This window comes from Myxine glutinosa, chromosome 1, assembly GCF_964187855.1.
Source record: "Myxine glutinosa chromosome 1, kmMyxGlut1.1, whole genome shotgun sequence".
Classification (NCBI taxonomy): Eukaryota; Metazoa; Chordata; class Myxini; order Myxiniformes; family Myxinidae; genus Myxine; species Myxine glutinosa.
In genome coordinates, this window is record NC_136261.1 from 431,533,621 (window position 1) to 431,545,927 (window position 12,307).

Below are 12,307 nucleotides of genomic sequence, written 5' to 3' on the forward strand. Positions count from 1 at the left end.
TCTTGGGTTTGTTGATCTGGAGAAAGCATTCGATCGGGTTCCATGCAAAGTATTGACATGGGTATTGAGGAAGTTAGGAGTGGAGGAATGGTTGATCAGAGTAGTGATGGCAATGTACAAAAGAGCGTGCACAGCTGTAAGGACGAAGGACAGGAACAGTGGTGAGTTTGAGGTGAAGGTGGGAGTGCATCAGGGGTCGGTACTAAGTCCACTACTATTTGTAGCTGTGATGGACGTGCTGGCTCAGAACGTAAAGGAGGGTTTACCGTGGGAGTTGTTGTATGCAGATGATCTGGTGTTGATTGCAGAAAGTATGGATGGACTGAAGGAAAAGATGAACACATGGAAGGAATGTATGGAGACAAAAGGTCTGAAGGTGAATATCGGAAAGACGAAGGTGATGGCAAGTGGTAAAGCATGTGGTGAGGTGGAAAGAACTGGGAAGTGGCCCTGTGCTGTGTGTAGAAAGGGTGTCAGAGTGAACTCCATTCAATGTACAATGTGCACTGAGTGGGTTATAAAAAATGTAGTGGTCTGAGAGGGTCATTAACCAGTGTGGCAGCTACATTCAAATTTAAGGTGTGCACAGAGGGAGCTGCAGATGGAAGAAATGTTGAGTTGGATCTTGGAGACGGCATGAAGCTGGAAGGTGTGAAAACATTTTGCTACCTTGGAGACATGCTGAATGGAGAAGGTGGATCAGACTCCGCAACGGTTGCTCGAGTGAGATGTGCATGGAAGAAGTTTCGGGAACTGAGTGGCGTGCTGATGATGAGGGGAGTGTCGTTGAAGCTGAAGGGAAAGGTGGGTATTGGGTATTGAGGAAGTTAGGAGTGGAGTGGGGTGCATCACCCTCTCACACCACACCCTCTCAGAGTTTGTATGCTGCATGTGTGAGAAGTGTTATGATTTATGGGAGCAAGACATGGGTAATGAACGTAGAGCAGCAACGAAGGTTGGAAAGGGTGGAAATGTGAATGGTTCGCTGCATGTGTGAGAAGTGTTATGATTTATGGGAGCGAGACATGGGTAATGAACGTAGAGCAGCAACGAAGGTTGGAAAGGGTGGAAATGTGAATGGTTCGACGGATGTGCGGAGTATCGTTGAGAGAGAGGAAGACAAATGATGAATTGCGAAAGATGATGGGAATAGAGCCTGTGATTGATGCTGTGAAGAGGAACAGGTTGAGATGGTTTGGTCATGTGTTGAGGAAGGATGAAAGTGACTGGATGAGAAGAGTGATGGAAATGAATGTGGAAGGAAGTAGAAGACGGGTAAGACCGAGAAAGACTTGGCTAAAGATGGTGGAAGAAGAAATGCGGGCAAGGGCGTTAACACGGAGAGATGCAGAAAATAGGGCAAAATGGAGAAGGTTGTCATGGGGACCGCAAGGCTAACCCCCGCTCTAGCAGGGAAAATGGCCTTTAAAATGCATGTTGTGTGTGTTGTTGTGTATTCTAGAACATTGCATTTCCCAAGTCAAGCCACCTTCAGTCTAGACTGTAACAATGTTCTTTGTTTTTTTTTTGTATACAAGATCGAGGCTCGTGAAAGAGCGAACATTAATCACACAGAAAGACAAACTGACACATAAAACATATAACATCGGCAGCGTTAGACAAGATGGGGAGAGAGGGGGAAGGACACAAACACAACATTTGAGAGCAGGGACCGAGAGACATGGAGACATCTGAGATCTGAGAGAGGGCGAGGGCTTTGGGGGGGGGGGGGATGGGAAGGGGGCAGTGGGAGAGGTATAAAACATATGGACACTGCCAGGACTTCCAGGAAAGAAGTTGGAATTTCAAACAAGGTGGATCTGGGGTGAATTAGCGGGGGTAGAAAAGATCAAGGTTTTGGATGGGGGAAGATAAGAGATGGTGGTGAACAGCTGTTTTAAAGACCTGGAGGGAGGAGTGGGATTGAAGGGAGTGAGGGAGTTTGTTCCAGAGGCGGGAGAAAAGAGGAATGAAAGAGTGAAGGTGACCAGAGAGCCGAGATTTCGGCAGTTTAACCATCAGAGGGTTGCTGGCAGATCTTGTGCGACCTGTAGGAATATTTGGGGGACAGAGCACAGAGAGAGCTGGGGGTGCAAGGCCAGAGAGGAGTCGGTAGAAGACAGAAAGACCACCTACCTGCCTGCGGTGAGTGAGTGAAAGGCCCTCAGAGATAGTTTCATCGCGGGAGATTCCAATAATTCTGAAAGCTTTGGTTTCAACAGCGTGAAGCCAAGCTAGGTGTGAGGCAGGAGCACCGGCCCATAGGGGAGAACAGTATTCCATTGAGCTGCGGATGAAAGCCTTGTATGTGGTGAGGAGCTCAGGTGTGCCGAGGAAGGACTTCGCACGACAGAGGATGCCCAGTCGGCGACTGGCTTTGGAGGCCAGCTTGGAAATGTGGTTTTCCCAAGAAAGATCATGGCAGATAGTGAGACCCCAAAGCTTGAGCGACAGAACTTCTTGGAGAGGATTGTTGAGAAAGTAGATGGGAGGGTTGTCCAGTCGATCTTTTCGGAGAGACATAGTAAGAGTGTGAGATTTGTCAGGATTGAAAGACATGTTCCACTTGTTTGACCAGTCTGTGGTTTTGTCCAAGTCTTCAGAGAGTGAGCAGGCTGCAGACTGCCGATCTGAGGGAAGAGGAATGCAACGGCAGAGAGTGGAGTCATCAGCAAAGAGATAGAGAGGATTTTCAAGAGAGTCAGAGAGATCATTGATGAAGACCAGAAAAAGCACAGGGCCCAGAACACTGCCTTGGGGAACTCCAGCCTGAACAGGAAGAGGAGATGAGAGAAACCCATTCAGGGCCACACGTTGACGATGACTAGAGAGGAAGTCCGCCAGCCATGCGTGGAGATTTCCATGGATACCAAAGGAGGAGAGTTTGGTGAGCAGAGCGGGGTGCCAGACCGTGTCGAAGGCACGTGATATGTCGAGGGAGACAGCTCTAATTTCCTGTTTGGCATTGAGGACCTCCATCCATTGTTGAGACAGCAGAAGCAGCATGTCCAGAGTAGAGTGACCTGGTCTGAAACCAAATTGATGATCAGAGATCAAGCCATTGGAGAAGAGGAAAGATTTCATATCCGAAGCAATGATGGATTCCATGACTTTGCTGATAATTGGGAGAAGGCTGATTGGTCTGTAGTTGCTAGGATCTGTTTTTGCACCTTTTTTGTGCAAAGCGGTGATGTTGGCTGATTTCCAAGCAGATGGCAGTTGACCTTGAGCAAAAGAGAGGGTGAAGGGAACAGAGAGAGGGTGAGATAGAGTGGCAGAGCAGGATTTTAGGACCCGTGGGCTGATGCCGTCGGGTCCAGTTGCAGAATCAGAGTCGAGGGTTGACAGAAACTTTTCCACCTTGTCAGGAGGAAAGGACACGGAGTCCAGGAGCAGCAGGGTACGACTGGGTATGGTGGGTACAGAGAGGGATGGGTTTGGGACACAAGATTTAGAGGCAAACACAGAGTTGAGGCATTCAGCTTTTTGACGTGCGGAGTCAGCTGTGTAGCCGTTTGAGGTAAGGGAGGGGATGGAGGGGGAACAAACACCAGAAACGGATTTGAACAGATGCCACCAGGATTTGGAAGAGGGAGACAGATAAGAGAGTTCGGTCTTGAGAATGGAGAGATATTGTTTCCTGGCTCTCCTGAGGGTGGACACACACTTGTTTCGGGCTTTGTGAAAGGAAATGAGATTTCCTTCCATTGGATTTGCTTTCCAGGAGACAAAGGCAAGTTGTTTCTGGGCAACAGCCTCACCACAAGATTCCGTGTACCATGGACGGGAGGAAGGGTATGACAACTGAAGACGAGATGGGATAAATCTGTGCATGAGAGAGAGCAATTTACTTTGGAAGAATTCCCAGGATGAGTTGATGTCAGAGGTGGTAGAGATGGGAGACCAGTCCAGATGATTGATGGCTGCTTGAAGACCGTGCCAGTTGGCCTGAGTGAAATGCCAGACTCGTTGACGCTGAGCAGGCTCCCTGAGGATGGTCAGAGAGATGTCCACTTTAACAAGGACCTGATCAGATGATCCGATTGGAGCAGAAGAAGAGCAGCAGACATTTTCAGGGAAGTTAGTCATAACCAAGTCCAGAAGAGAAGATGTTCCGTTGACTGAGATCCGGGTCGGGAAATTGACAGATTGTGTCAGTCCCAGTAAGTCGCAGAAGTCCTTTGCTGAGGAGCCATACGTAAGACGTAAGCCAACAATAACGTAAGAATGACTGTAACAATAACTTAAGAATAAAGTGGTAAACATAGGTATACTGAATAATTTAAAAGTAATATAATAACAACTGATGAAAAAAAACAATACTCAAACAAACAGAATAATAACATAATATACATATACATTGTGTTAAAAAAAACCCATAATATTTGGACTATAATCCAAATACATCCCCAAAAGAAATACATAATATAATTCAGTAAAAATAAGATATGGTGTACATTATGACGAGGTGGAATGACCAGATAAAACGTGACGTCACTAAAATATATATTTTTAACTTAACAAACAAAAGGTTTAAGTACAGCACTTTGATTGCAGTATCACTATTTGGTGACAACACAAAACTAGACACAAATTGTTTTTGCATGACTTGGAAATTGACTTGTATTCCAATAATGACAATAAATTATGTTACATTTAATTTAATCAGTGACATTATGTAGAAAACCAACACTCGGTCATTGGTGTGGCAAAATAATTTAATAATAATCACCAATAATGTTTCATAGATATAGGATTCATTTTTAGACTTTTATAGATATTAATAGTTATGGTCATCCAACAGCTAAACCCATGGTAATACTGGAACTGATAAGCATAACAGAATGTGGGGGGTGAACTAATAATAACTCAGAAACATGTTAGATCAGTTCATCCTCAGTGTCTTCATCATCTTCACTGGCTGTATCCACTTCCATATTGTCACAATCATCAACACAATATTACAAAGTTCAGGGCATTTTAGTCCTGCATTTCTGCACTTGCAATGCCTTGTAGCACCACACTTCGTAGTAGCACAGCCACACTTTATCAAGTGAATTACTGACTCAGGTGCTTGGAGTTGTGTAGATGTTATTTCCACCCAGTGCCCATTGACCATATCCCAACCATAATCCTGAGGTGATGGAATGTTGGCATGGACATTTTTGTCATTGCTCCAGATCATTGCTTGGTAATGTGCTCTCAAGATTGAATGTTTCAGTGCATCTTTTGTTGGTGGCAGTTTTTCAGACTGGGCTTGTTTCTTCTTGAATAACCACCAACTCAAGTCTTTCACCTCATCTATCTGTGTTTGAGGAAGAAACAACTGGCACACATACTGCTCCAGTGCCTTCATAGTGTCCTCTGTTGGTTTGAGAGTCTTGCCTAAATTGCGAAAGGCTGAAATTGTTTCTTCCCTGGAGTTCTGAAATACCTTCCAGCATGTTAGCTTTCCCTTGCCTGCAAAGCTACCAGTGATGTCAGCTCCTGTAAAGGAGTGGATTCCAGGAAGGGCAGCAACTTTGTTACTGCCTAGAGCATCACATATTGGTCCTGGAGGAATTGATCTGTGCTTGTCTTTAGCTCCTGTTATGAATGATGAATCTTTACATAATTCTGGGTAACGTCTGAGAACAAGGATAAGAATATCAGTGTCCGGTGAATGAATGTCTATCCTAGTAGCTCCACGAGCTGTTGCATCAAGGGCATGCAGCAGTAACTTTGTGTCAGCCTCTTCCTGTTCACTTGCCAGGTAGCTCATGTCCCTGTGTGTTGCTTCACATTTATCTCCCCAGGCCACAACAAGCTTCATTCCATTTTTGTTGCCTTGCTGAAGAGATTTTTGTGCCAGGTAGTTTGAGAGCTCCATCTTTGTGTTTGTATGAGAGAGTAGTTTCTTTAGGGGCGCTTGTGCAATGTTTGTATTGTCCATTATGTGGTAAGCAAGTGTTTGAGTGCCACCTTGCCTCTTTCTCGCTCAGTTGTTTTCAATGACCGGCAGACATCATATCTGTCAAATACCAGATGCACTTCATCATATTTCTGTTGGTTGAACTTGTTAAAGACAAGTGTTGTGAAGTAAAGCCCAAGATCTGAACACAGCTTTATCCTTTCCGGCTTCGGCATTGATTGAAATCCTGCCATGGCATCTATAAGGGCAACCTTCATTTCTGTGATTGGGTGCCCAGCTACTTCAGCATTTACCTCTGGTAAGGCTTTGGGGGCATCTTCAACGATTTTCATGAGGTTGCTCTTAGCTGAACAGTGCGGCATTGTGCCATCTGCAGCAAACAGAGCCCTTGCCAGTAAATTCATGTTTCACAATTTCATCTTTCAAGTTGATGTCAGACCTCGACTTTGACACAACGAGCATGCGGGCAAAGAGTGATCGGACTTCCTGAAGTTTAACTATTTTCTGTCCTGCTTTGACTGCTACTTTTTTCCCAGTGTGTTTCCATGTTTGTAGCTTTCTCTTCTTCATCGAATCCCAGAGATTTACTTCACCAGTTGTGATTCTCTTTGACACAAATTCATCAAACAGATCCTGGCCAATTTCATTCCTGTTGCAGAGGTCATTCTTGATATTCTCTGGCAAGACTGCTTTTGTAGCAAAGTTAAACAGATCATCACAGTATTCAGTGAATGAATTTGTAAAAGCCCTCAGTGTTTGACAAGATTTTCCCACATTTTAAAATATTTGTAATGTGTTTAGGTAGTGTGATATACAGAAAACAGTATAAACAGTTCAGTAGCTTCATTCTGAACATTTTGAGCCCAACATCTTTAAATTTGATTGAGTAATTTCAAAATTATGATTTTAAGCATCGTTTTATGGCGGCCATCTTGATGATGTCATAAAATTGTGTTCCACACATATTTGAGATGGCCACCAAGTATTTTTTAGTTGTTTGGGGGTCTAATAAAGATAATTAGATAGGTGGTTTGCTTTAACCATTAAATGCCCACGGGACTTTTTAAATTACCATATACTACCTGACGAACACTTATCCATCCGATCATTATCATTTTTTTCCCCAGCAACTGTTGGTCTGATGGACACGGAATTTTTACCATAGGAGCACCTCCTCCTTCAGAATATTTTAATGATAATCATGACATCAGAGGTCATGTGTTACAGGTGCCATCTTGGAAAAACCGAAAAACGTTGCACCTCTATATCTCCAAAACCGCTCTATGGAAAAAATTGAAACCTGGCTCATTGTAAATAACTCCATATGGGGAATAGGTGTTGTTAACGATGACGTCATTGGTGCCATAATTATGCCGTCATAATTCGACAGGCAACGCTTAGTCTGATCAGTTTGAAATGTATTGAGCATGATCGATGCCACAATTATTTAGAGAATATAAATGTATGATGTCATCGCTCACGTGGTCTGGCAGCTATATTGGATCAAAAAAAAAAAACCTTCAAAAACAGGATAGTTGGCTCACAGCAAGTTGACTGTGCAGGGTAAGTATTCTATGAATATCATTTAGTTTTCCATTGAGCCCTTTCTGAGATATAGAGGGGTGTTGAAGTTGTTGGTTGTTGAAGGGGAAAGTTGAATGTGTTTTTCCAAGATGGCGCCCATACCATGTGACCTATGATGTCATAATTGCCACAAAATGTTTTACAGGCCTAGCCAATCACTTGTTGAAAATTTAGTGCCAATCGGACCAACAGTTGCAGAGAACGTTGATTTTAATATTTAAAAAAAAGAATATTTATTATTACTTTATAATTCCCTGGTGTGCGTATTTGTGTCTGATGGAGGATCCGCAATGTAGGAATTGCAATTAGTTTATTTCAACATTTATTTTGTTTTGCGTTTATTTTATAATTAACATTGCAACAACAACATTAACAACAACATTGCAATAATTAAATCATTATTGTGGTATTTTTCATTTGTTGTGTTCGTTTATTCGTTGTGGTTTCGGGAACAAACAAGTGTGCTTCCATTCAGGTAGGCGCCTTCGCTGCCTTCCGTCCCGCATGTGCGATGAAAATAACCGCCAAGATTTCGGGAGTTCGCCTCGGGAGTAAAAATGATCGGACATTTGTCACCTCGTGGTCATAATCGCTGGGCGACAGGACAATATTAAGGACACAAACAACAAGCACGAATAATTAATGTAACGTGTTAGATATGGTGATGTAGTAGCCTCTGGGTAAAATGGCAGGAAAACCAGGAATTTATTTATTTATACGTCTTTAAACCTTTTAAATTAAATTCCATACTTGTAGAACACAAATCACCTTCATAATACTTCCAAGAGCTTCTTTTTTTTTTTTTTTTTTTTTTTTGGGATACATAGTCGAGGCTCGTCAAAGAGCTAACATTTATCACACATACAAAATCAAACAGACAAACAAACAAAGTAGATAAAAAGGGGAGCGGTAGACAAGATGGGGAGAGAAGGGGAAGCACATAAACACAACATTTGAGAGCAGGGGCATCGGGAATGTGTGGGAGGGAGAGGGCTTGGGGGGAGGCGATGTGGGAAGGGGGGGTGGGAGAAGTATAAACACAAGGACACCAAGGACATCCAGAAGTTGTTATTTCAAAAAAGTGGATTTGGGATGAAATTAGTGGGGGTAGAAAAGATCAAGGTTTTGGATGGGGGAAGAAGATAAGAGATGGTGGTGAACAGCTGTTTTAAAGACCTGGAGGGGGGAGTGGGATTGAAGAGAGTGAGGGAGTTTGTTCCAGAGGTGGGAGAAAAGAGGAATGAAGGAGTGAAGGTGAGCAGAGAGTCTTGATTTTGGCAGTTTAACCATAAGAGGGTTGCAGGCAGATCTTGTGCGGCCTGTAGGAATATTTGGGGGACAGAACCCAGAGAGAGCAGGAGGAGCAAGGCCGGAGAGGAGTCGGCAGAAGACAGAAAGACCACCAACCTGCCTGCGGTGAGTAAGTGAAAGGCCCTCGGAGGTAGCTTCATCACGGGAGATTCCAATGATTCTGAAAGCTTTGGTTTCAACAGCGTAAAGACGAGCTAGGTGTGAGGCAGGAGCACAAGCCCAGAGGGGAGATCAGTATTCCATTGAGCTGTGGATGAATGCCTTGTATGTGGTGGGGAGCTCAGGTATGCCAAGGAAGGACTGCGCACGACGGAGGATGCCCAGTCAGCGACTGGCTTCTGGAGGCCAGATTTGAAATGTGGCTTTCCCAGGAAAGATCATGGCAGATAGTGAGACCCAAAAGCTTGAGTGACAGACCTTCTTGGAGAGGAATGTTCAGAAAGTGGATGGGAGGGTTGTCCAGTCGGGCTTTTCGGAGAGACATCGTAAGAGTGTGAGATTTGTCAGGATTGAAAGACATGTTCCACTTGTTTGCCCAATGTGTGATTTTGTCCAGGTCTGCAGAGAGTGAGGAGGCTGCAGACTGCCAATCTGAGGGATGAGGAATGGAGCGGCAGAGAGTGGAGTCATCAACAACGAGATAGAGAGGATTTTCAAGAGAGTCGGAGAGATCATTGATGAAGACCAGATAAAGCACAGGGCCCAGAACACTGCCTTGTGGTATGAGAACACTGCCAGCCATGCATGGAGATTTCCATGGATACCAAAGGAGGAGAGTTTGGTGAGCAGAGCAGAATGCCAGATCGTATCGAAGGCACGTGATATGTCGAGGGAGACAGCTCTAATTTCCTGTTTGGCATTGAGGACCTCCATACATTGTTGAGACAGCAGGAGCAGCATGTCCAGAGTAGAGTAGCCTGGTCTGAAACCAAATTGATGATCAGAGATCAAGCCATTGGAGAAGAGGAAAGATTTCATATCTGAGGCAATGATGGATTCCATGACTTTGCTGATAATTGGGAGAAGGCTGATTGGTCTGTAGTTGCTAGGATCTGTTTTTGCACCTTTTTGTGTAAAGCGGTGATGTTGGCTGATTTCCAAGCAGTTGGCAGATGACCTTGAGCAAAAGAGTGGGTGAAGAGAACAGAGAGAGGGAGTGAAAGAGCAGAAGAATAGGTTTTTAGGACCCGTGGGATGATGCCGTCAGGTCCAGTTGCAGAATCAGAGTCGAGGTTTGACAAAAACTTTTCCACCTTGTCAGAAGGAAAGGACACAGAGTCCAGGAGCAGCTGGGTACAACTGGGTATGGTGGGTACAGAGAGGGATGGGTTTTGGACACAAGATTTAGAGGCAAACACAGAGTTAAGGCATTCAGCTTTTTCACGTGTGGAGTCAGCTGTGTAGCCGTTTGAGGTAAGGGAGGGGATGGCGGGGGAACAAACACCAGAAACAGATTTGACCAGATGCCACCAGGATTTGGAAGAGGGAGACAGATAAGAGAGTTCGGTCTTGAGAACGGAGAGATATTGTTTCCTGGCTATTCTGAGGGTGGACACACACTTGTTTCGGGCTTTGTGAAAGGAAATGAGATTTCCTTCCGTGGGATTTGCTTTCCAGGAGACGCAGGCAAGTTGTTTCTGGGCAACAGCCTCACCACAAGATTCCATGTACTATGGACGGGAGGAAGGGTAAGACAACTGAAGATGAGATGGGATAAATCTGTGCATGAGAGAGCAATTTACTTTGGAAGAATTCCCAGGATGAGTTGATGTCAGAGGCAGTGGAGATAGTAGACCAGTCCAGATGATTGATGGCTGCTTGAAGACCGTGCCAGTTGGCCTGAGTGAAATGGCTGACTCGTCGACGCTGACGAGGCTCCCTGAGAATGGTCAGAGAGATGTCCACTTTAACAAGCACATGATCAGATGAGCAGATTGGAGCAGAAGAAGAGCAACAGACATTTTCAGGGAGGTTAGTCATAAGCAAGTCCAGAAGAGAAGATGCTATGCTATCTGTCCATATATAGCATGAGAGAGCATGCCAAGTGAGAGGGTTCAGCATCAGGGGTGAAGAGGAAGCTGTCTTTTAGCTATGTACCATGCTGATGATTGTGTTCTCTGGTGATAAATAAAGCCTCCATCTCCAAAACTGAGACAAAACATCGTCTTTTTTGCAGTGTAAAAGGGTGATGTCCAATATTGCTTCAGCAACACGAAATACCTGGATATTTTTAATGACGATGTTTAAAATCATTATTTTATTAAAATTGGAATACACTATTGAACACTGCATGGGGTATCGTGTTCTGTGAACTCTCTTGTATTTAATAAATAAAAAGATACATTCATTCATTCAAATATCTTGTTCTCATCCTTTGCTTTCTTCCTTTTCAGGGTTCCAAGGACGTGCTAAAAATGTGAGTGCATTGGTGTCCAACACGTTATCAGCACATCCTGATGTTTTTGACCCTGTCATGTTTTAAACATTTGAAGATATTTAATAAATGATAAACCAAGACAAAATCGAGGGAGACTTTGAGAAATGAGAAGTGTGAAAGAATTGAAGGTTAGGGAAAGGATGAGGATGAGGGAAAGAATGACTGCGAGGGAAAGGATGAGGATGAGGGGAAGATTGAGGGTGAGGGAAAGATTGAGGGTGAGGGAAAGATTGAGGGTGAGGGAAAGATTGAGGGTGAGGGAAAGATTGAGGGTGAGGGAAAGATTGAGGGTGAGGGAAAGATTGAGGGTGAGGGAAAGATTGAGGGTGAGGGAAAGATTGAGGGTGAGGGAAAGATTGAGGGTGAGGGAAAGATTGAGGGTTCGGGAAAGAAGGAGGGTTAGGGAAAGGATGAGGATGAGGGAAAGAATGAGGGTTAGGGAAAGGATGAGGGTTAGGGAAAGGATGAGGATGAGGGAAAGAATGAGGGTTAGGGAAAGAATGAGGTTTAGGGAAAGAATGAGGATTAGGGAAAGGATAAGGGTTAGGGAAAGGATGAGGGATAGGGAAAGGCTGAGGGGTAGGGAAAGAATGGGGGTGAGGGAACGATTGAGGGTGAGGGAAAGGATAAGGGATTGGGAAAGATCGAGGTTATGGGAAAGAATGAGGGTTAGGGAAAGAATGAGGATTAGGGAAAGAATGAGGGTTAGGGAAAGAATGAGGTTTGGGAAAGGATGAGGGTTAGGGAAAGAATGAGGGTTAGGGAAAGGATGAGGGGTAGGGAAAGGATGAGGGGTAGGGAAAGAATAGGGTGAGGGAAAGAATGAGGGTTAGGGAAAGGATGAGGGGTAGGGAAAGGATGAGGGTTAGGGAAAGGATGAGGGGTAGGGAAAGGATGGGGTGAGGGAAAGAATGAGGGTAAGGGAAAGGATGAGGGGTAGGGAAAGGATGAGGGGTAGGGAAAGGATGGGGTGAGGGAAAGAATGAGGGTTAGGGAAAGGATGAGGGGTAGGGAAAGGATGAGGGTTAGGGAAAGGATGAGGGGTAGGGAAAGGATGGGGTGAG

General features: G+C 44.5%; 1 protein-coding gene across 12 annotated transcripts in view; it reads left to right on the plus strand.

Annotated features, from left to right (window-relative positions):
* LOC137418011 (E3 ubiquitin/ISG15 ligase TRIM25) overlaps positions 1-12,307 on the plus strand; it is a 239,932-nt gene that overhangs the window by 35,664 nt on the left and 191,961 nt on the right. For 11 of the 12 annotated variants that reach the window (XM_078770697.1, XM_078770696.1, XM_078770689.1 and 8 more), the window contains one exon: positions 11,200-11,222. The exons of the other annotated variant lie outside the window; for it this stretch is intronic. In XM_078770697.1, the coding sequence (XP_078626823.1) occupies positions 11,200-11,222 (23 nt within the window). The remainder of the gene's footprint in view (positions 1-11,199; positions 11,223-12,307) is intronic. 12 annotated transcript variants of the gene reach the window in all.